At 32.1% G+C, this 24,879-nt stretch overlaps 1 protein-coding gene across 8 annotated transcripts in view; it reads left to right on the top strand.

Annotated features, from left to right (window-relative positions):
• The window catches only part of COBLL1 (cordon-bleu WH2 repeat protein like 1), a 150,074-nt gene that overhangs the window by 115,443 nt on the left and 9,752 nt on the right, over positions 1 to 24,879 (top strand). For 5 of the 8 annotated variants that reach the window (XM_016152469.2, XM_016152471.2, XM_036236833.1 and 2 more), the window contains 8 exons: positions 1,497 to 1,650; positions 2,194 to 2,268; positions 3,457 to 3,576; positions 7,270 to 7,504; positions 8,507 to 8,601; positions 12,547 to 14,117; positions 16,040 to 16,210; positions 21,791 to 23,071. In XM_016152469.2, coding sequence (XP_016007955.2) covers positions 1,497 to 1,650; positions 2,194 to 2,268; positions 3,457 to 3,576; positions 7,270 to 7,504; positions 8,507 to 8,601; positions 12,547 to 14,117; positions 16,040 to 16,210; positions 21,791 to 21,877 — 2,508 coding nt within the window. In that variant the 3' untranslated portion in view covers positions 21,878 to 23,071. Of the gene's footprint in view, positions 1 to 1,496; positions 1,651 to 2,193; positions 2,269 to 3,456; positions 3,577 to 7,269; positions 7,505 to 8,506; positions 8,602 to 12,546; positions 14,118 to 16,039; positions 16,211 to 21,790; positions 23,072 to 24,879 lie in introns of those variants that run through there. The other 3 variants (XM_016152474.2, XM_016152475.2, XM_016152472.2) reach the window with 2 other exon arrangements.

Genomic DNA, 24,879 nt, shown 5'->3' on the forward strand with positions numbered 1-24,879 from the left:
CTAACACAGCTGGCAATGATGACAACTAACTCAACATTTTTCTCTTTGGGAGCTGGCTTCTTTTTTCCTCTGGAAGAAATATCACAAAATTACAAAATAGTAAAATTTGCTACACTTTTCTCAGTGTATAGCAAGGTGTAAAAACCAAAGAACAACCTATGAACTAGTTCACTTCTCTTAGGTGTACTTGCATTGTCTTGTAAATATTGGAATGACCCATGCTTTATGGACTGTCTGAATTTATTGAGTCTTTTTTTTTTTTTTTTTTTTACAAATGAAGAAGGCAGTATTTCATTCATTCAACAAATATTTATTGAAAAAATTCTATGAGCCAAACATTGTTCTAGAGATAGAGTAGTGAGCAAAATAGAACAGGATGATTTTTGATGAGACAGGGGAAAATAGGGGTTATCAGGATCTCAGTTTTAAACCTGCCCAGTTTGAAATGGCCTTAGACATTAAGTGGAGATCAGATAGAGGCTAAGTGTGGAGTCATAAGTTTGGAATTCATCAACACGTAAATGACACATAAAACCAAAGGAACAGAGGAGGTTACCAAGAGAGTGAGAGTAGATACTAAAGAGAATATGCATGTCCAAGGACTGAGATAAAAAGCAACCAACAAAACAAGAGTTCAGATAAGTGCAGAGCGAAAAATGTAGTATTCTACGAGTAAGAAAAAGAAGGTTCTAAGAGAGTGGTCAACTCAGTTGAATGCTGCTAATATGTCAAATAAAGGATTTCTATGAGGTAACCACTGATTTATTTGTGGTGGAGGTTACTGATGACTTTGATATATACAGTTCTAATGCATCAAAGATTGGGATACATCTGATTAGAAGGGCTCAAGTGGGAGATGGGAAATTGGAGATAAAAATTGTGAATAACTCTTTTAAATAAGTTTGTCGTAAAGGGAAAGAGCAAGGTGATATGGCTATGGGCCAAGAGAAAATGGCCAACCTGATGAGGCAGGAAAGGTCTTCTGGCAGTCACATGATATGAGCATGAGCATTATCTGTGTATAGAGTTGTTGACCTCAAATGACCTTTAAGGATGACATAGATTTTTTTACTTGTTTGTCATTGATAGATTAGTGCTAAAAAGTGAGAGATTAATCAAGCCAGGCCTCTTAATATAGAAATAATTTTCCCTTTATAATCTCTTACTTTACATCCACTATTTTCTCCAGATTTTTCTTTGAAAGTTTTTTAACTGTACTGTTTAAGATTTCTATAAATTATAATCGTTTGTTTGCATGTCAATCTCCCATCCGAGCCTAAGTTTCTTAAGAAGGACTATATTTTATTTTTCTTCATATATCCATCTCATATATCAGCTTCTGGCACATGGCAGATGCTCTATAAATGTTTTGTGAATGAATGACTCTTATGTTCCATATTGCCATATGATGCATTTGGCATAAAGGTCAGTGTCTTTCTAAAGGTTGCTATTAATTTCTAAAAAGAGATTGCGTTCGGGCGTTTTGTTTTCCACAGAGTTCCTGTGGAGCCGACGTAGTGAGGACAGGCTCCCTGAAGCTCAGTAGCACATCCGTTGGGAATTCGTCTTTGAAAAGGACAAAGCGAAAGGCACCTTCTCCACCCTCTAAAACACCCCAGCATCAAAGTGATGAAAATAATCACGTGACCGGTAATGTTACTTTTGCCATTAACATTACATTTGTATTTTAATATAGATGGTAGAAATTATATACATTATAAATCATGTCTTTTTGTTAATGATACTTAAGCTTTTACTTAATTTTAATACTTAGTCCCTGATTATTCTCTTAACACTTTTGAAATCCTCAACATGACAAAATAAAATGAAAAATCATACAGTTCTGTTATCCTAATATGAGCATCTACTTAGTCCCTGATTATTCGCACTTAACCACTTTTAAAATTTGCAACATGACAAAATGAAAAATCGTACAGTTCCGTTTTTTTAATGTGAGCATGTGACAATTCGTGAATATTTTCAGAAAGATCCTGCCATTCCAGGATTGTAGTACATTTAGGAATGCAGCTGTAAGTAGTTTTTAGTTGTATCAGCTGGACAGTAAAGTGGCTTCTAACAAGGTTAGGGTTATCTCTTGCTGAAATATATAAAAAATAATCAGCCAAGCTACTAAGGGATTGTTTCATTTGTGAATGTGACTTGTTTATAAGTTACGTTGCTTCTTTCTTCTAGCTCTGCAGTCTGTACATGCAGTTAATACAGACAGTGTTTCAGAAGCAAACCTGCCGGAGGCGCTATCCAGCCCAGGTACGACACCTTTATCCACAGCACGTAATTATCAAAAAAGACTGTGTATGACGGCTGAGGAATGAATCTAGTTATAATGCTCTGTATATGAAAGAGATGCCGGATGCCTTGATTATATTTTCCAAATTTTATATTATGAAATGAAAAAATTACCCAGTTGGTTTGGAGTCTGAAACTGGCAGAACTCAAACCTTTAATTCTGGTACCTTGAGTACTTTCTCTACTAGGTCTCTTGTTTTTTTTTTTCACACAATGTCAGGTTACCAGTTATTAATCTCCTTCCCAAGAGTAATGGCACATTTTGTATATTCAGAAGAAAACTTACATGAAGTCATAAAGCACCATTCTTTGTACAACTGTCATAAGTATGAATGTAACAAACCTAGTGTTCTAATCTAATGGTAAAAAATTGTTATCATGAAATATTTTCTATTATATGGTTTCATTTTGCATTCTCTCTCAATAAATGAAATTCCAGTAATAATAATATAAATCAATTTAATACTGTTTCCTAATATTTTTAATAATAGCTATTTAGTAGATATTATAAGAAAAAATATAAAATTTTTTAATCTTTAGATTTAATTTAAAGTTAGATATAAAGTTAGATATAAATGGATATGTCTGGTCAAAAATAGAACATTACTATACTAGTACCAGCATGGGAATAATTTGATAAGTGTGAAATTGCTTAATATAATCTTACCTAATTTTTATAATTTATATCCAGAAATACACAAAAAAAACCTCAGAAGCACCAAAATGCTTCTGAGTCTTTAACCTTGAAGTGATACTTAGAAATTTGGGATTTTAACACATCTTATCGATAAGAATTCTCCTTTCCTCTGTAATTAAAAGCATTACCATTAGATAACTAACAATGACTTTTCTTAACTCTTACCCAAAATTACACCAATGATACTGTTTGTTCCAAAAAGGAAAAAGTTTAAAAATTATACCAAATATATAAGTGAAATGAGAAGATTCTGAAGTATTAGAAAAAAAGTGTGACTACTATTCAAACTTTGCTTAATACCTGCTTCTCATTTTCTCTTTTACGTCTTCCTGTTTAATGCATGAATAATTGTGAATTAACAAATTTGATTTCTTCTGAAATGCTTTTTGGTCTCTGCTTGCCTTAACTCTGTTGTCCGAGTGCCATTTCTACAGATTTTACTTCTTTGGCAGAAGCCTCCCTTGGCCCCGAGCTCCCCAGTCATGAACAGTGCACTGTGCCCAAACTGGCAGACGAAGCCTGTCTCTTGGAGTGCCCTGGAATGCCCAAGGCAGCCGTAGCATCTCTGACATGTAGGTGACCAGGCGTTTCTTGAGATGTAAGATGAATAAAATTAGTGTCTTTGAAGGATTTCAGCTTCTCTTCTCTTTGGCTTTTTGATTTGTTGGCAAACAGTTTGAACTTTATTATTTCTAATGTGTAACTATATAAATATAAAAGAATACACATATTTTTATCTTTCTTGAGCTACGTTTTTGTTTTCTAGGTTTGGCTTATTTTCTATAGTATTGCTTTTGATTTTTATTTTAAAATGATTGGAATTATTTTGTTACCAGATGACAAAACTTTATAGTTAGGTAATACTTGAATTTTATCATAAATATTTGATTCAAGTTTTCAGTGACTCGGAAAGAGTCCTTATCACTTCAAACCAGTTATTTAAAATGGGTCTACTATCACACACTGCTTATAGGAATACAAAATTGTGCAGCCAGCTTGGAAAATAGTTTGGCAAGGTTTTTCCTCCTCCTCCTCCTCCTCCTCCTCTTCCTCCTCCTCCTCCTCCTCCTCCTCCTCCTCCTCCTCCTCCTCCTATTTAAACATTTGTTTTCTATATGACCCAGCAATCTCACTCCTAGGTATTTTCTCCTGAAAAAAGAAAACCTATGTGCACGCACAAACTTCCATGTGAGTTATTATTGAATTTTTATTTGTAATTGCCAAAAATAGGAAACAACCCGATATCCCTAAACTGAGGAATGGATAAACAAACTGTTTGGTCCAGACATTAAAATACTACCACCTACCCATAAAATGGAATGAATAACTAAGACATGCAACAATATGGCTAAATCTCAAGTGTATTATGTTAAATGAAGGCAGTCTGACTTAAATGGCTAGATGCTGTGTGATTTCATTGACACACATTCTTGCAAAGGCAAAACTGTAGGGATAATGGTTACCAGGGGCAGGGACTATGGGGAAGGGTTGATCACCAAGGAGCATGGGGGTTTCCAGGATTGAGGGAATTGTTCTATATCTTGATTGTGGTGGCAGTCACCCAACTATTTACCTCTGTCAAAACTGGACATTCCAAAATGTATTGTGAAAGTGATGAATTTTACCGAATGTAAATTATAGTTAAATTTTTAAAAATGAAAAAGAAACATCTCTGTCTAGCAGCAACTACAATAATGTCTGATAAAGTGAACATTTTTTGAATGAATGAATAAAAAAATGTAGCTCACCCGACTAGATTTAATTTGATACAATTCTGCTTTATCAAAGAGACTTTTGCCATTTTGATCATCTCCATGAAAAATAAACAGGGTATCCTAAAAGTCTCAGAAATTTTAAATTTTAAGAGCTTACAAGTAAAATGCTATAAAACTTACAAAAGTGTCTTCTGAAAGTTTAATATTTAAGTTTTATTGACATGTATTACATTTTGTGAATTTTAAAGAATTTTTTAATTTTATTTTTTGTTTTAACTTTGCCATCTTTAGAGAAACTTAAGATATAAATATTAAATTATATAAAGCCATGTAAGTATAAAATAAATTTGAATAATTACACTTTTAAATGATTTTGGTAATTTTTTAACATTTATACTTTAGAAGCTGTTAAATCTTAAGTCTTCACTAAGAATTTAAACACTGCTCTTTCAAAGTAAATATTCTTCCTTTATAGATTTCGAACCTAAAATATGATAGTCGTGATATAACAGTTGCAAAAATTATTCATTGTTCACAGCTCTCACCCTAATTTTTTTTATTGTAGTCCTAAAACTTGGTCATCATATAAATCTGTTAACCCCTTAAAAAAAATTATTTAATATTTTTCAAAACTTGGAGAAATTTGTACTAGCCACACAATCAACTGTGAAAGGTTCTCTTGGATGATTAGAATTTTAAAAAAGAATCACAGCCTTTTTAAGACATTTAATATTAGAAATATTTGTTAGGCTAGAAAAAAAAAATAATCTTGTAACTACCAAGTTATAAAATCCCAGAAGAATAGTCTGAGATTTTTAAAATATGTTACTCATTCTTCATACTTTAATTAATTGAGACCAGTTTCTAAGTGAAGACACCAGACTTAAAGAAAAGTTTTATATTTCTAAAACACTTGTGATGGGAAAGAAAGAAAGAATTTGCTAAATGTTACCTAGCTAATTTAATATCCAAAAGAGCTTAACATATACCAATGAGCCATTTATAAACATATTTGGATCTAAACCAAAATGGCCATTCATTTTCTCAATGCACAGTTTTCAAATTATGTAATTCTACTCTTACTACATAGAAGTGATATGCTATTGTAAACACAATATTGTACATTGGCATCATAATTATTATTTTACATGTTATACTAAAAAGATTTTCCTATACATATATTTTAAAATTCACTTAAACTTGAGTTTTTAAAATATATTTTCTGTTGAATTGTTTTGTTTTTTTATTTGCAAAAAAATTATCATTTAATTTCTCCATACTTTTTATCAAAGAGTACAAATACCACACTTTTCTGTCTATATGCCTAAAGATGAAATTAAACAAATACATTTTAAGCACTCTAAATATTCTTCCAATATGTTAAAGTTTTTATTAAATTTTATGAATGTGCTGATCACTGTAATCCAATACTACACCACCCTTTTCCCCCTCAATTGTGGTAAAAATTAAACATTGTTCAGCTGCTATTGTATAACTGGAAGTGTCGAATTCTAATAAGTAAAGATCCAGAACTGCATTCTTTGGTTTAAATTAACTTTACAGTGAGTATGGACACTGCTTAGTATGTCTCCTCTTTTACTCTGTTGGCCATTTATTGTTCATCCTAAAGAATAATGATAAACACAGTTTAATGCAATGATAAACATACTTTAATCACCACACTATTGAAAAGAAACATGCGCACAACATATTGATATGGGACAATCTTTATGATATAGTAAGTAGAGCAAGAGAAGTTAGGTGAAAGACATCAGGATAGTATGCTTCCATTTATATTAAATAAACCAACAAAAAAGAGAATGAAACATGGGTATGCATATCTGCTTATATATTCTCATACTTTCTGTTAATATATATAGAAAAAAATGTTAAAGAAAGTAGCCTCTGAGACTCAAACTGGGTGCAAATAAAAATTAATTTACATCGCATAATACTTATTCTATGTGTGCTTTAAAAAATTATATTAAACATCTACATCAGTGGCTTTTAACCCTGGTTGCTTTTTAGAAGCATCTGAGGAGCTTTAAAAATTCTCGGCCCCTCCTTTGAAAGATTCTGCTCTAACAGGCGTGGAGTAAGATAATGACCATGAGTATTTTTAAAGGGATTCACATGGTTCTCAACTGTAGTTAGTGCTGAAACTAATGAGGCATTTTACAAATATAGACCATATAAATACATAATTTTTGTCATTTACATTTAGAGATATTACAGAAATATAAAAGTTATTTAAATTGAAGGTATATTATTAAATGAAATATATAACTTGAAGTTTGAGTTTATATAATATCTTCTTTTCTACCAGGAATAAAACCTAGAGTGATATTATATTATTTTTAGAATTGTATATCTGAGATAATCTGATTATATGGTAACATGATTATTTGCCATTATAAAAGTATTTCCCTTTTTGTCTTGAACCAGAATTTAAGTGTCCAGCTAATTATTTTAAAAATTCCTTCTTTGTCAGGTTGTGTATAATGAATGAAGCAAACTAATATTTAGGATTATGTCTTCATTTCTTTGTAGTTGGAATAAGCTCTGATTATAGTCTTGAAGAGATAGATGAAAAGGAAGAACTGAGCCAGGTGCCTAAAGATGAGGCTGAAAATATTTCTGGGAAGTCAAAAGATATTCCTTTTGGATCTACTGATATAATAAATGCACTGAAGAATGATCCTGACTCAGCCCTTGGTAATGATACTGGAGAGTCCTCACAAAACTCCAAAGAAGAAGAACAGGAAACTAGACACAATGATGGACAGTAAGTAGTCTGTGTGCCAGAAATGTTGATGGCAGTTGGTTTAATTAATACTAGTCTTCCAAAATATGGACCTGATATTTTAAACACAAATATATAGTTACTCCTTTAGTTTGGACTCTATCCCTTTTACCATCATTATGAAAAATGTTTATTAATAAAGTATCTATTTGCAAGCAATTATTTTTAAATAAAGCCAAATTCAACAGTTCTGGTATCCCTGTGTCAGATAAACCATAACATGTAGTTAATTCCTATGACTCAAATATAAAAGCTTTTCTTTTTTTTATATTGTATATATTTTGCCTATTACCTATTTGACCAAAATGAGACATTTAATTTTCAATTTCACCAAATGCTCCTCAAGGATTTTCACTTATATATAAAACAATTACTCAGAGTATGATGTGCAATTACTAATGTTATTTTCATGGTCAACTTTATGATACAGATAATGCACTTTTCACTTGATCCTAGGAACTGGAAACTATAGTACAGTATATGTATATTATTATAAATGCTACACCATGAATGATAATGAAATTGACTAGGTAAAATAAACCATCTTTGTCCAAGTTTTACTATAATTTTGATGAGTTTTTCTCCAAATTAAAATCTTTTATCACCAATAAAACCCAGTGAGGTCAGTCTACATCCTGCCTTGCCAGAAGTTTACACTGCCAGATGCAAGACTAAAAGGTTTCATTTATTTCCTTTTTCTTAAAACGACAAATAATAATAACAAAAGGACACTGTTTTGGGGATTGTGTCCATTTCGCCAGGCTTTTTACATTTTCCTTTGTAATAGGACCTCCACATGAAAGCTAATGTTTAATAGCAGCAATTCCTCTCAGTTGTATTTTTTCTTTTCTATTAAATTTTCAGTATTTGGCAGAAGACGATTATTTCAGTCCATCCATCTTGGAAATTATTGCCTGTTTTCTCATTGTGTGTATGTTTGTTTGAACACTGTCCATATATAACCTATAATATCATATTTTGCAGAGGACCACACATGATGGTATGTAATACAAGCAATCAAGAGAAGGTAGTTGACAGTGTAAGAAACTTGAAGTCATTGGGCCCAAACCAAGAGAATGGTGAGTTCTATAAACACTAACAGACAACACTTTCATAGTACTAATGTGCCAGGGACCATTCTTAACCCTTTATGTATGGTAACACATTTAATCTTGTATATTAACTCATTTATGGGTATTATTATCTTTAGTCCTATTTTACAGATGTTTGAGCCACAAAGATATTATACAATCACCTGAGGTATCACAATTAATAAGTGGTGGAATTCAGATTTGAACTGAGGCAATATCATTCCAAAGTGTGCTTTTAACTACCATGTGTACTACTTTTGTTGTTAAATATTAGAAGTTGTCTAACAGATCTTAGATCTTAAAGATGGGTACTGTATGCATCTACCAATGAGCTGTTTCTCTTCTTTCCTTCTACTGACTCTGTAGTCGAGGGTGGTTTTACTTCATACTCAAGTTGCTATCTATACCTTGGGTGAAACTTGTCCGATTTTCAAGGCCTAAACTATTTAATTATGTAACACTATTTACCAGTATTTCCACGAAGTCTTTTTCTTCTCTTTCTCATGATATATTTCACTCAATTCTGTCATTAATCCCATGCTCACTTTTGTCTTTGCATGGGAAATAATTTCTACCTGTCTTCTCCCATTCAGCTACTATCCAAATCCTGCTACTTCACTTATTTTGTTACTTAATTACTAGAAGCCATGTAGTTCTCTGGTCTTCTTTCCTCGACAAGATTGGACAATCTTGGATCAGAGAAAATATATTCGGTACTTCATTCAAATTCCTCATAGCACCTAGCAGAATACTGAGATACTGTTACAATATATAGTTCAGGTTAAATTTTTTTAAAAAATGACACTATACAAAAAGATCAAGGGAAGTATAATTTTAAGGAGATATGAAGAAAGTGGCTTATGAATTCTCATAGTCCATTGTATTATGTTAACATATAGAACTAGGTTAAGAGTCTTAGAAAACATAGGGATATAAATATTATTATTTTTTTTTAGATAAAATATGGGTTATCCCAATGTCACAAATTGATAGATACAAAAGTATGTAATTTTATATATGTGCTATGTTTTGGTCAGTTTGAATATGTATGTCTCTAATTCATTTTCTCCATGGTCTATACTATTCTGAGATATAATACTAAGAAGCCTGAAAGTATTAATTTCCCTCATTCTTTTCCTCTTGACTCAGTTTTTTTTTTTATAATGTATACTATGATGGCAATAGCATTGTGAAATCATGATTTTAAAACTTCCTTTTAAAAATCACAGTCAAATTATTTTTGCTAAAATAATTAGTAAAATATTTAGAAAATCATTTTTGCTAAAATTTTGGCCATCAAGTTAGTGCTAGGGTCATAAATACATTACTGTAATAATATTTATTTGCATTTGCACTTGATTTGTAATGGCCTTTGTCAACTTTAGGTACTTTTTAAAATAATTTCTGTTATCCTTAGAGTAGTTTTATTCTCTTTTCCTTCTTTTTATCTATTCTACGTACCTATCTAAATAATCCTTTTGTTAGGTTGTAGACATTGGTGTCAGTTTTGAGCAGGGGAAGGACTGGATAGTACAAAATATACCTTCTCCCTCTCCTGGCTATTCTTGAAAAATGACCTACCCATTCATTGACATTTGGTTAGCCTCATTATCAGATATGTTCAAGGATGGATTAGCTAACAAATTCAGTAGTGATTCTGGTGTCCAGGGCTGAGAATCATTGGTAATTATGAAAATTTAATGAGAAATTCAGAGTTAGATAATAGTAAAGTAGGTATAACCCACCAAAAAAAAAAAAAAAATGTGAAAACCAGAAATTTGGAGATCTAAACCAATAAATTAAAGTTTGTTATAGGGGATTTCATTTAAAATATAATTTTACATTAATGTGATTTCTTTTGGAAAAGGTTTCTATTCATGTAACTGCGATATACTTAGTAGAAAATGAGAAATAAGAAAGAAATACATTTAGGCTCATTTCCTAGTGCCAGAGACTTTTTTCTTTTTTTAATTCTTTGTGCTCATAGCAGTGCTGAAAGTAGTACTTTTTATATAGATATTCAAAATACTTATGAACCAAGTAAATAGGAACATAGGCAGGAATATGCCTCTTCCATGTTTCCTAATCATATGTCCTTAATTTTATACATCACAAACGTTAATAATGATTTGTCAATAAGAAAAGTGACTCATATAGACAATAAATTTTCTGATAATCAGTTGCATTTAATTTGGGAAGAATAAAAGTGAATTCTATTTTAAAATTACATATTTTAATATAGGAACCTTGCAACATATGGTGACCAAATAATTGTACAATTAGGCAGGCTTTAAATATATGAAGATATGTTTAAAAACTTTTTATATACAAATTTACCAGACAACATAACTTTTTTGGTATATTTTAGTAAAAATATTGTGCGTATTTTTCTTTCTTTTAAACAGAGGAACTATTTAAAATATCTTATGACATTTTAGGCAGTAAAATTGCTCTCTGTCTTATAGGCAATGGCATCCTTTCACAATTTAACTCCCAAGGCCCACATTTCACTTGTATTGTACAAAATACCTTATTTGAAAGAGGAAACCACTAAAGATTTTGAAGATTAGGCCTTGTTGGGCACCCAGGAACATAGAAATAAATCACTTTACACAGTACTAGATACATGATGCACACTCATAAACCTGTGTTTCCTTCCTGATGCTTCATTCCAGTTCTTTGCCATTATATTATTGGCTGACAACTGTTGCTTTGTTAACCTAGATACTTGTAAATGATTTTCATTATTAGGAGGTCTGAATTAGAATTAAGAGGAAAAGTAGCACAGGGAAGAGGGAGGGTTTTTTCTTCTACGTGAACTCTGACATGAGACTAGAGTATCTTTTTCCAAAGAGAGAAATTAAAAACCACATGATTGTTTCTACAATTGTTTCTTCATAGTTGAAATCACCCATATTATAACTAAAAACAAAGTCCTCTAAAAGTCTTTAGTGAGGATAATTAACAAGATTATTTAGATTCTGTTTTTACTTCAGTTCTTAAAGGTGATGTTTCTGTTGTTTGCTTTAATTAAAACTGATAACTTTGCTGAGATTATTTCTCTTTTAATGTTATGTATAAAATATAAATACACTAGAAGCTACAGAAGAGACAGGAGAATCAAAATGGAAAAAAATTGAAGAATAAAAAATATATTTTTTGAATTTGTCAATTTCTTTTATCATTCTTAAGAATGAAGTATGAAATCTTTACTCATAAGAATAAATACTTTATTCTATAAAGTATTTATTCTGGGCTATATTCTAGCCTAATAAGCATGTAATATAAATGATATTTAAAATATATAGTCGACCCTTCAACAACATGGATTTAAACTCCACAGTTCCACTTATATACAGATTTTTTTTCAATAAATATTATAAAAGCGTTTTTCTTCTTTATAATTTTCTTAATAACATTTTCTTTTCTCTAGCATACTTTTTTGTAAGAATGCAGTATATACTACATAAAACATACAAAATATGTGTGAATCGACTGTTTACGGTATTTGGTAAGGCTTCCAGTCAACAGTAGGCTATTAGGAATTAAGTTTTTAGGAAGTCAAAAGTTATATACGGATTTTCAGTTGTGCAGAAGGGTCGGCATCCCTACTTCTCTCATCTTTCAAGGGTCAATTGTAATACATATTTTCACCTTTTTACATCTGAGCAAACAAGCCTAAAGTGTTAAGTAGCAAGTTGTGGCCACAGAGATTGTAATAAGTCAAGTTGGGTTTCACACTCAGGTTTCCATGATATTGAAGCACACATTGTTTTCTCTAAATGCCATTACTTTCTTTTGTGTAATTAGGTGAAAAAGTTCCTATAAAATTCAAACCAACCTATTTCACTTTGGGGGAGAAAAGCACTGAAAACTAAGGTTTTTTAAACTTTTTTTCATATACTTAACGCTGATTTTTTTTTCTCTCAATAGATCAAAATGAAATAATTGCCATTTCAATGAACACAGAAGATAACATGAAAAATGGAGTAAGGAGAACAGAAATCAATGTAGGAGGTGTTGCCAAAAATAACAATGTAGACATGGAAGTTGACAGACTATCAAGCTATCAGGCACATAAAACTGAAACTACTACAAGTTACAAGGAAAATCATCTAGCTGCTTCATCAGTACCAGACCAAAAACTGAATCAACCCAGTGCAGAAAAGACAAAAATGCAAGATGCAGCAATTCAGACAACTTCTTCCTGTAACAGTTTTGATGGGAATCACCCACATCATCATTTGTCTGACTTCAAAGCTGATGAAAATGTGCAAACTGCAAATAACGACAAATTGACTCAACATTCATCTTTACGTCCACAAGATTCTCTAGATACCTCAAGAGAATTTAGGAGACAGGGCTCCCTAACTGTACATTCAGAAGATCAGCTCACCATAAAAAATCCAATTTGTGCACATGGTAGTGATGACCTTTTGCCTCCTATAGATGGAATTAATAACAGTTCAACTGCTTCTTATATAAAGAATTGTCCACTTTACAGACAAGACTACAATCCCAAACCAAAACCTTCAAATGAAATTACAAGAGAATATATACCCAAAATTGGGATGACTACTTATAAAATAGTGCCTCCCAAGTTCCTGGAAATAGTGAAAGATTGGGAATCAGAAACTAAATGTTATCAAGATGATCAGGAGATGCATACCTTAGGAAAAAAGGACATTCATGAGACTGTAAAAGAAACTGCAATCCAAACAGAAGATCATGTTATTTCTAAAAGCCCAAAGGAGCCACAGATAGACCTTAGACCCAAGCCTACCCTGGGAACCGGGCATCAGGTGCAGAATGTGGAGAGCGTACCACATAGCACAACAGCAGATTCTCTAAAACCTACTGCTAGGATGGTGAGAGACACTGGCACAGCTCCTTTTGTGCCAAATTTGGAAGATATAAACAATATTTTGGAGTCAAAACTTAAATCTCGGATGTCGAATCCCCAGACCAAACCAAGTTCCTTTTTTTTGCAGATGCAAAAAAGAGCTTCAGGTCACTATGTGACATCTGCAGCTGCCAAAAGTGTCCACACTGCCCCTAACCCTATACCAAAAGAACTAATAAAGAAAGAGGTGGAAATTGATCCAATACCTCCTCCAGAGCAAACTCTTTCTCCCTTAAGTAAAACAACTCACTCCCCTCCACAGCCCCACATTAAAAACACAGATGATGGCATTGGTGGTCAGAAGCCCACTGAAACCTCTCCTCCACCTGTGGCTCCGAAACCTGTTCCTCTTCCCGCAAGTCAGTTAGCAGCACTAAATTTGAAGACTCTAAAGACTTTCGGTGCCCCACGACCTTACTCGAGCTCTGCTCCTTCGCCGTTTGCCCTTGCTGTAGTGAAACGGTCACAGTCTTTCAGCAAAGTGCGTACAGAGTCACCCAGAGCCAGTGCATGCGCCCAGCCTCCGACTGACACAGAGGAAGAGAAGATTCCTTCTGTAAATAAATTTATGGACATCCCACAGCTAGGTGCGAGTGATAAGGTAAATGTTGTCTTTTTAAAAATAAGGGGTTCTTATGATTTAGATAGGGGTTAACAAGCATGTTGGTATGTTTATGCATTAACTCTGAATTCATAGTAATCTAATATCAAGCTACCGATTGTAGAAAAAAGTATACTACATAAAATCTGATATTTACTCAGAATTATTGTAATTCATATAACGTGATTGAGTATTACTATAAGGGCATCATTATATAATTGTATAATTAGCAAATATTTTAATTTAAAGTTTCTTTGCTCATACGTTAGTATAGTATACTAGTTTATAATTCTGACTATATTTTCCTGTATTTTGCTTATCTCAATTTGTTTATAACTTTTCTGGATGTTCTTGTTTGCTTTTTTTTCTCCAATAGTACATGATTGCAAAATAAATGGTTTTAATTATATACAAACATAAGCAGTATCAAAGACTAAATAAAATAACCAAATGTTTCTCAGCAATGCATTTTCTGTGATACACTCAACCTCAGCTTATCAAACATTTTTTACATACAAATAATTTAAATCGAAACCAGAGTTTAAGTATGTAATTCTCTTAATTTACCCTTTTGTTAATTTAGTGTCAACTTTTCTGGTTATATGTGTGTTGACCAAAATATCAATTAACTACTATCTAACCTGAATAATTTGCGAAAAAACAGAGGATTTGTTGACTTAGTGTTTGCTCAACTGTTATAACTTGCTAGATTCAAATAGTCAAAGGAGAGGATGAAGTTCACAGTATTATGATAATCCCACTGCAATTAAAAAAAATACTTTATGTACTTATACTCTGATAACTGTTTAAAGAATACTTGCATATTTGTGTGACAGTTCCAGAAGTATTTTATACTGCCTTTTCAAATATTCCTAGAGTAGCAGAACAATAACCATATTGCCAAGTAAAGATTTTCCACAATTTTAAAGCAATATGTATCTTGAAGACTATTTCTGCATATATTTCAGATTTATGTTTATTACTTTGAAACAATGTCAGGAAGAAATATGTGACATAGAGATTAATTTTGGGAACAAAGCCTATGTTTTTTCTTAGAATGGAATATCATTCCTAAACAACAGAAGCTTGCTTTAGATAATACAAGTTTTTGAGTCACTGCCTGAGCTCTGTTAAGCTCATCATTTGTAAAGATATTTTTTTGGCAGTTTGAAAAAAGACATTTTTAAGATTATTTGATAACAGTTGCCAGTTAAATTAGTTACCAAATTTTCCTTCCTAAAAAGTTTAATTAAATTTCTGATTCTTAAATTTAGAAAGTCTTAATATTTATTTTTAATTTTATGGAAAAAATGAAAACATGGCCATCACTTAGTCCCTGTGACTTCCAAAAACACAAAATAAGCTGTCACCTGTAACATAGTCATTAATATACCATTATTAGAAGATATCTTAGGTTCAACTATTATGAAATTGCCAATACTTGTCCATTTTGTACCATTAGAAATAATGATTTCTGAACCTAATATGTTGGAGCTGTGAAAACAGGTTATTTTTAGTCTGTGGAATATTTTTATTATTCATTTGGCTCTTTTATCTAACTCCATTGGAAAAATAAGCATTCTTTGACTCAAAGATAGTAAAATTACCCCTGCGTTCATGAAACAAAGAGAGGCGTACTTTTCTTAGCCCCTTTTCAGGAGAAAGGAAATTAATGCTCTCATTTTTCAGCTGAGCTCTGGCAGCAGAAATAATTCAATGAGTGAGGAAATACAGCTATGTCTAGAATACCAGTGAGGCAAATGGTGACTCTTAAAGAACTACTGGTAAAGAAAATTTGTTGGAAAATGGCCCATTCTTCACTTGGCATTTATGTAAATGAATGTTTGCATTTATCTATCTATCTATCTATCTATCTATCTATCATCTATCTATCTATTAATTAATTAATTTATTTATTTAAGGAAAATAACTCTGCACATAATGAACAGAATTCCCAAATATCAACTGACTGCTCACCGTTTGCCCTTAAGAGACAGAGTTCTTTAACATTCCAAAGCTCTGACCCGGAAGAGATCCGACAGAGTTTGCTGACTGCAATCCGTTCTGGAGAGGCTGCTGCCAAATTGAAAAGGGTAAGATTTCTTTATCAGATGGATTGATTTTCAGAATGTCAAACTAATACTTAGAGGAAATTGTTTTCTAGCATTTAAATCTGAATAGGGAAGATGTCAGAAGTTACTTTTTTATGTCAGGAGTCATTTTTGAAGTACGAGCTAAGAGAGTCTAGAGTCTTACACATACTTAAAAATATGTCAGGTCTGCTTTTTAGAACATGGGCCAGGTTCAGAACATGGCTTTTGCTCATTATTGTATAATGATATATAGAAAGTACCTGGACTCTATAATTTTATGAAATCATGTTAGCCCAGCAAGAAAAATTCCTTTGGAAAGAAAATCATGCCCTATTATAGAACTGGAATAGGAACCTGCAAGTTTTCAGTCATGGCTCCTAAGGTGATCAAATTACTACCATACATGGTATTGGGTGGGAGGAGAGAGAGTTTTATCGGTTAACCAAAAAATGTAGGGAAAATCTGAAGAATAAAGATAAGACCTAATGCAGAAGTTCAAGTCTTAATAATGCACTGCCAGAGTGGTTTAGCTCTTCCTCACTAAGGTGTAGGAGAATTTCAGTAGAAGAGGCATGATTCTCATGGCAGACACCAACCAAATAGGTGTCATAGAAAATGTGTAGGTCAGTGTCCTCTTCTGTAGCCTTCATCCACTGAAGGAGCACGTGGTGAAGCCTGAAGCCTGGCATCATCAGTTGAACTTACTAGAGGCTGTAGTCTCCTTAAATATCTTTCTTATTCTCCTCTTAGCCATCTTGGTTACAAGTTCCTCAATACCCAAAACAAGAAAAGTATTTATTATTCCACTGACTCCCTAGATATTTTATTGTGTGAATTCCTTCTCTGATCATTTTAGAAGCTCTTTAGAGAAGAGTAAGAGATTTGTTGAGCAAAACACTGAGCCCCACAGAAATGAAATCTGTGAAGGGACAGGAATGCCGCAAGAATAGAGAGAAAGGAGAAGGTAACCTAGGTACATCAGTCTTGCCTGTGCTGGTCAGTGTCCTCCATGTGTTTCAGTGGAGCTGTGAGTGACAGCCATTCTCATGGAAGGCTTGGCGCTCCCAACTGAGCACAAATGGAGACAAAGCAAAATGTTGCATGCTGTCAGGAGTGAAGAAACACCAATAATTCAGATGATTAAGGTTAGATTTTGTAGATTATTTGTAGTATGAATTTAGGTGCTAGGCAGCAAAAAGTTCAGCATAGATTTGAATATTAAAATTGATACTTTACGAATGATAACATTTCTATTTTTCTGGAGAAATATGTCCATATTTACTCATACATTCTTATTTATGCATTTCTAATCTTGTAAATTAAAGACAGGTTTCAAATAAGTCATTTCCAATCTAAAACTTTCTTTATGTAATAAATCTGACAAGCATTTTTAAGCATATAAGTACCAAACATTGTACTAGATACTAGAGAGACAAAAATGAGTAAAATGAAGCCTGTGCCTCTGGGTATTCACTGCCTGGGACTGAGAAATAGTGATATATCAGGCCCACTGAAGAACCAAGTAACTCATTGGAAAATAATTGCAGTGTCTTTGTATTAAGCCAGGGGATATATTAATCAATTTCAATGAACTAAGTGTAGAAAACAGTGCCTTAAGTTGGAAATGCCTTTTAAGCCAACAGAATTGTACAGGCAAGCAGCTGTATGCTTGGTGTGTTATGGGCCCTGATTTGGCAGTCTCTTCACATATAAAACTCTCATTGCTTCCAGAATGAGTTGGATGTGAATCAACACAGAAAGCGAGCCCTAAATGATGATCCTATAATTGTATCCTGTTTATAACTCATTACATTAGGTTCCATTGAGTCTAAATGTTATCTCTTTCTGTAGGAGGTTTTTGATAGTTCTGAGTCTATATAGTGCCAACTCCCAAGTTTTGTTTAATAAAAATTCCTTACATAATCCATTTTTATTCTACAAAAAATGGACAGAGTCTAGAAAAGTTCACAATATCTACAGTTCATGATCAGCTTTCACTCTGTGATCACTTCTAGTTAAGACACTAAAAATGTGTGTGTTTGTGTACTAGGACTCACATATGAGAATATTCATGGAATATTGTTTGTAAAAACTCCAAAGAAATATGACCTTAATATCAAAACATAGTAAAATAGTAGCATATTTAAAGAATGGACTATTACATAGCAATAAATTGGACAAAACGCTGCTAAATGCAACAGTGTAGATAGAGACATATAAAAATATACATGTGTAAAGTTTGACAGCATGCAAAACCAAATTCTATTTTTTAGTGATACATGTGTAGGTGGCAATTATTTTTAAAAGCAAGGATATGATTATAAAAACCCTAATAGTGGTTACTTCCAGCGAAGAAGAAAAGGGGTTTTAGGGAGCTTATTAGAACAAGACAGGCACTCAGAACACTAAGTAATCAATATATATATCTTAATACTTTATTTTTTAAATGTCCAGATTAATGCAAAATCCATGATGAATAAAATGTCAAAGTGTTAGATAGGGATAAGGTCAGTAGGGAGGTGGAGGTGATCTCTCTCTTCACCTGGGTGGTTATACACATGTTTGTGTCTGTTTTCATTGGGCTATTTATTTAAGTTCAGTACACTTTTCTGCAAAAATATTATATTTCAAAAAATTGCAAAAGCTGGTAAAAATGGACACAAGAAGGCTCTATTTTCTTGTGATTTTTGCTTAAGTCCCACATTACTGTCTTGTACTGAACATTTCTCCTGATTTGTTTTAAATTCTAACATTTTTTTAATAGAACAACAGTTATAGTGCCAAATAAAATCTCCAGTGATTTTGACAGTAGGTTTAGATTGTTCATCAGAAAGTTGGCTCAGTATTTGGCCATATTTTGGCACCCAAATGTTGAATTTAAGTCCAGGTACCAACCTGCCTTATGGCTCTGTTTCATACCCAAGCAATTAACCTTCATTATAATAGTTGGTTCACATTAGAACAATTATCTAATTGATTGCTCTAGTGTAAGTGTAGTCATGAATATGCTATATATTATCATGTCTCTTAAGGTTTTTTCTGTACCTTACTTCCACTTGACCCCCATGCAGTCACAGAAATTTGTCTTCATATGAAGCATTAATAAATTTAGTTCAGCATTTTATAAAATGTGTTTGATGTTAAGATTTTTATATGAATCAGTAAATTGTTTTCAGAAAATAAGGCAGATTAAGTAATTCAGTATTGTTGACTTGTGTTGATGCAAGAACTTTGTCTGCTTTCAGTTCCTGATGGTGCTTGAATTACTAAAGGTTATTGCACTATTACAAGTAGAATATAGTTTTGTAAATATCAAGCCTGAAAATAAATTGACAAATGATATTTAGTACTTGATATTAAGTGTTTCCTCAGAATGTAAAACATATCTTTGGCCAGATAGAAATCTGAAGTGAAGGAAAAAAACTGGATAAGTCCTCCAGTACTGTTCTGGCTTGTTTTGTTTGTTTAATTGGTCTGTTTTTTATTCATATTTCCTTAGTTCGAATTTGAATAATTCAGGGGTTTCAGATTGGCAGCTCTTTCCATATATTTTTAACTAAAAACAAATCATAGTTCCATAGTTAACGCTTCTTACAAGAATAAGAAAGCAATGTGGATATTCCTGAAAATTTTTTAAACTTCAATGATAGAATAATCAACATGCTCACATCAGTAAATTCTTAAATGTTACTTTTTAAAGATGTCTTTATTAAAGTGTCTATGTTCATTGCTCAAAAAATTAAGCAGTACTTTTTTATTTTATAAATGTTTGTAAAAAATTACCATATTCCATTCAAGGAATATTCATCGTTCTATGCTGGGCCAGGCATTAAAACAAACATGAGTATAAAGTGAGTATAAAGTGACATTAAAATCAACATGATCTCTGACCTCACAGAATTTACAGAATAGTAATCTACTGGTGTCTTCTCATGTTTGACAGTTTAGTAAACAAATTTTTAAATATCAAACAAAATGCTGCTTTTCTCTCTAAAGTAACTGCTCTCAATAGATTGTAGTGTAATCTTCGAGGCCATTTCTGTAGTATGTAAATATATTTAATTTTTTAAATAAAAATAGAATCCTTCATAAAACATTCTTAACATATATCTCTCTGAAGCTCGCTATCTTATTACATACATTCTTTTAAGACTACATAGTATTTATGATATGAACGCACATTAGCTTATTTGCTCCTTATTCGTGGACATTTAACTGGATTCTAGTTTTTCACTATAAATGGGTCAACAATGGACGTCTTTTACTTGTAGACATTTGGAGTCATCAGTATGTTTTTTAAATGCCTAAAACAAATTTCCTTTCTTGACAAAGAATATGAGAACTGCAATTTTGGCAAAAATTACAAAAATGACTTCTATATACAGAGGCTTTTTGGACCAAGGTTACATAATGAAAAATCATTACCTGTCTGTTATTTGCTGGCTATGCTTGCAAAGAAATCCCACATGAATACTAAGCAGCGTACAGATGAGGTTTTCTTCCCCTAGTGGCAACTTTTTTTCATAGCTGTTTTATTTCAGGTTGATATTGTAAACCACTTCACTCCATTACTGGATTTATAAGACAGTCAAGAAAATTAACAACGTTAGATGACCAATCTTAACTTAATAAAAGGCAAGAAATGAAGCATAAGGAAAACAAATCCAAACTAAATTTGCCAACTTTCTTTTCCTTTTCACTCACTTACTCTGTTGCTAGGCAGAATCTGTACTTCGGTTCCAGCGAGATGATAATGTTTGGTTATGAATCTAAACTAGACAAATTATAATCTAGAGAGAAACTTTTTAAAAAATATTGTCATATTTTATGTATTTCAACATATTATATCTATTCACTAAACCCAGATGATTATTCTTTTTACATTTTTCTAAGTAATGTTGGGATTTCAAGTTATTTAGGAAATTCTTGTTATAGTGATTCTTATTCACTTACACTTTATATATAGGAGACTTTGCCATAAAATTTGGAACTTAGGGTTTAATTACTAGAAAATAATAATAAAAAACAAAATTTAACAGTCATAGATTTGACATATTCAGCCCTTCATATGGAAGCATTTTAAAAACCAAAGCTGTTTCCACTACCACCCCCTCCCCCTTATAAGTAAGGGGTACCTGTGAGGGGAACTTCAAGCTAATATATACCATCACTATAAAAATCATTAAATTCACTGCTTTGTGAAATTCACTTTATTTTTCTACATTCTCCAAGGCACTTTCAAGAAGCCAGAATTAATCTAGTTAAAAATGCTCTTTAACAGCTTGGCCTGCAGTCTGTTTGTGCTCTTGTCCTTTGAGTTGATTTGGCAATTTTGTAAAGACTAAGATGTGTTAATAGATTATTTAACTTATTTGTTGTGGAAATAACAACTTTATGATTTTAATTTCATGGTACAGTGAACATTTATTCTTGATTATTTATAATTTATTGCATAATAAATACTAAATGTCAGCATTTACAATTAAGCAGAAGTTAAAATGTGGTAATTGTTGAAAATTGAAAATTAGACAGCTGTCCCATTTTAAATTGATGGGTGCAAAGTGTGTTTCTTTCTCTTAGGTTACTGTTCCATCAAATACAATAGCTGTGAATGGAAGGTCAAGACTCAGCCATTCCATGTCCCTTGATGCCCAGGACAGCCATTAAATATTGCCCTGCCATACTGCACTTCACCTCATCCACTTCACAGAACAACTTCATGTTCCTGGAGAATGTTGGCAAATGTATATTCAGATGTACCCTAATATATTATCTATTAAAGTCTAAGAATTTGTGCTGTGGCTTGTAATGCCAAAAAGAATTACCAGAATTTATAATTTATAACATTTTTGACCTTTCTTGCCTTAAGAGCTAAATATGCTGCTTTAGAACTTCAAGCCAAGGTGTTAATAATTTTCATTTTTTTCAAATGAGAAATAGTCACATTTTGTTGATTCCACTTATTAACACATTCTTTGCAATGGTGACTTAGACAAAAGGATAAATTAGGAGTCATAGACTTATATTTGTACAGTACATGAATAACTAGGGCAAGCCTAGATCTGACATTGGCTGCCTCAATGTCACAGTTTAATTGCAAATATTTATGTTATGTTAAAGCCAGCTTTGTGCTGAAGTATGATTTAGAAAACTAAGGATATCAAATAAGTATATTCAGTTCAACTGTTAATTTCAATGATGAATCATTTAGTGTACAAGTCTCACCTTGTGTGTTCTTTGTGTAATTACAAAATCAGTGTCAAATTTATGGCAAGCACATGGTATTTTAATATTTTATTACCGTGGAACACTTGTTTTTTTAATCTTTAGAATTTAAATTGCACAGAATTCTAAATATTTTCTGTACATAATTGTGACATTACTGCTGCATAGATATTATACATTTTATGTGCCAGAGCCTTAAAAATCTCCCTGTGAAAATGTTGATATATTGTGACAATTATTTCACATTTGATATGTAGAGAGGAACAGAGGTTAGTTTATGTCCATATTGGAAAGCTTTAAAGACTACTTGGAAATTCCAGAAATCCTGGTTTTAATTAAAGTAAAATGATAAGGTCACTATGTAGTTCAGATGCCAATACTCTAAATAATAATATATATTTACATTAAAGCTAAAAATGTTAAGCAAAACAATGCCTAATTTGTTGGCTTATAACTGTTCTGGGGTCTGGAGCTTGTTGATGTTCTATTCCTACTTTAAGAATTTAATTACTCACTTATTCTAAAAGCTTTGTCAAACATGCTAATGTTAAGTTGATTTTCACTAAACCTACTGAGAAATCTGCCTTTGGAAAATGTGTTGATTTTTCCTCCCATTTAATAAAAGCAAGTTATGTATTTGGGATTTTTTTTTTTTAATGCAGTTTGTGTACACAAAGCAGCCAGCTTATTTGTGTACTTCACCTGATGAACACCTCTCTATTAGCCAGTAAATAAACTAGTAATACCTACCATTTATCAAGGTTCTCTAGTGAACATGTAAACCCAGATATTATAACTCTAAAATGCATGATCTCACCATGTAAAATGCTTAGCAAAGTTCCTGACACATGGCAAGTGCATGTTAAGTGTTAAATGTTGCTGTTATTTCTTTGAATCAGACTTAGAGAGACCCTCAAATATGGAAACCTAAGTCGTGTCATTATAAACTAGTAGGGAAAGGAGTGACTTCTTGAAAAATTGGGTTTATGTAATTGATTTTCCACTTAGAAAATAATAAATTTGGATCACTACCTCAAACCATAAACAAATATATTTGAGTTGGATTAAAGGCAACTTTTTAAAATAATATTTAAAAACTTAGATGAATATATTCAACATTTTTAGACCTCAGCATGAAAAAAATTACTTAGATAAAACACAAGGGCACTGTCATAAAAGATGTGATGAATTTAAATACATGAAAATTTAAAATGTATATATACATTAATTACTATAAAAGTGACAAAAATAAGCCCCAAGATGTTTTAATGTAAATAAGGGATAATATATAAAAATGTAGAAATTCCTAAAACTTGTGAAAAGATTACCCAATAGAAATACGCATACACTGAAAAAATAAAAGTATTTCATACAAGAGATAATCTGAAAGACCAACAAACTTATAGAAAAAATACTCTTCACTAATAATCAAGGAAACGCAAGTTAAAAACACAAGGGTACCACATCATACCCATCAGAGTAGCAAAAATGTGAGTTTCAAAGCAACAAGTGCTGTCAACAACGAAGCAGTGGGAACTTGTTAGTGGGAAGCACACTGGCACAGCTATCAAATTTGTAGTATCTAATAAAATATAGATCTCTTACCATATTACCGTAAGGAAGTACTTATGTCTATACATAAGGAGACATATGCAAAAATGTTCTTGGCAATCTTGCATGTAATAGCAGAAAGGAGACCTAATTCAACATTGGTAGTACATTCATGTGATAAAATTCTGTACAATGGTTAAATGAATGAATGGGTTATGAGTGCCAATATCATAGATACATCTAAAGAATAAAAAAGCAAGTTGCTGAACAATATGTTTTATGATAACAGTTATATAAAGTAAAAATAATGTGAAATGATACCATCTATTATGGCTGTACATATAGAAAAAATAAAATATACAGGTTTGCTGGTGGGAACCAAGAGTGAAGATTGGATTCAGGAGATTTATAGGACACAGCAACTGTGTTTGTAGTATTTTATTTTATAAACTGTTTGAAAACAAATATTTGTTTTACTCCAGATTTTAGCATATTTAAAATAGTTCATAATTAAATTATTTTTGAAAGGTTACAAGGGACTTAGGGAGATATGTACATGAACTATTAATACTCATACATTCTGAAAAAGTTGCATTATTCACACTATTTCAAGAGAAACACACATGCTACCCTTTCTACTCAAACAGGAAGAAAATTTGAGAAAAGTGGTTTTCACCCGCCATATCCTCAAGTAAAAGCAAAAGTAAGATACAAGAATGATCTAAAACCAAGTTTTAATTTTCATATTTAATTTTTGATGTCTAGGCAGTTTGCTTTTCCTTCTCCCGCCCCCCCTCAGTTTATTTTAATATTTTTAAATTATCCAGATTCTTCATAAATTATAGGGCACAAAATGAAATATCCTCCTTTCTGTCTCCAACATCTCACTCTCC

This window comes from Rousettus aegyptiacus, unplaced genomic scaffold, assembly GCF_014176215.1.
Source record: "Rousettus aegyptiacus isolate mRouAeg1 unplaced genomic scaffold, mRouAeg1.p scaffold_m13_p_2, whole genome shotgun sequence".
In the NCBI taxonomy this organism is placed as follows: domain Eukaryota; kingdom Metazoa; phylum Chordata; class Mammalia; order Chiroptera; family Pteropodidae; genus Rousettus; species Rousettus aegyptiacus.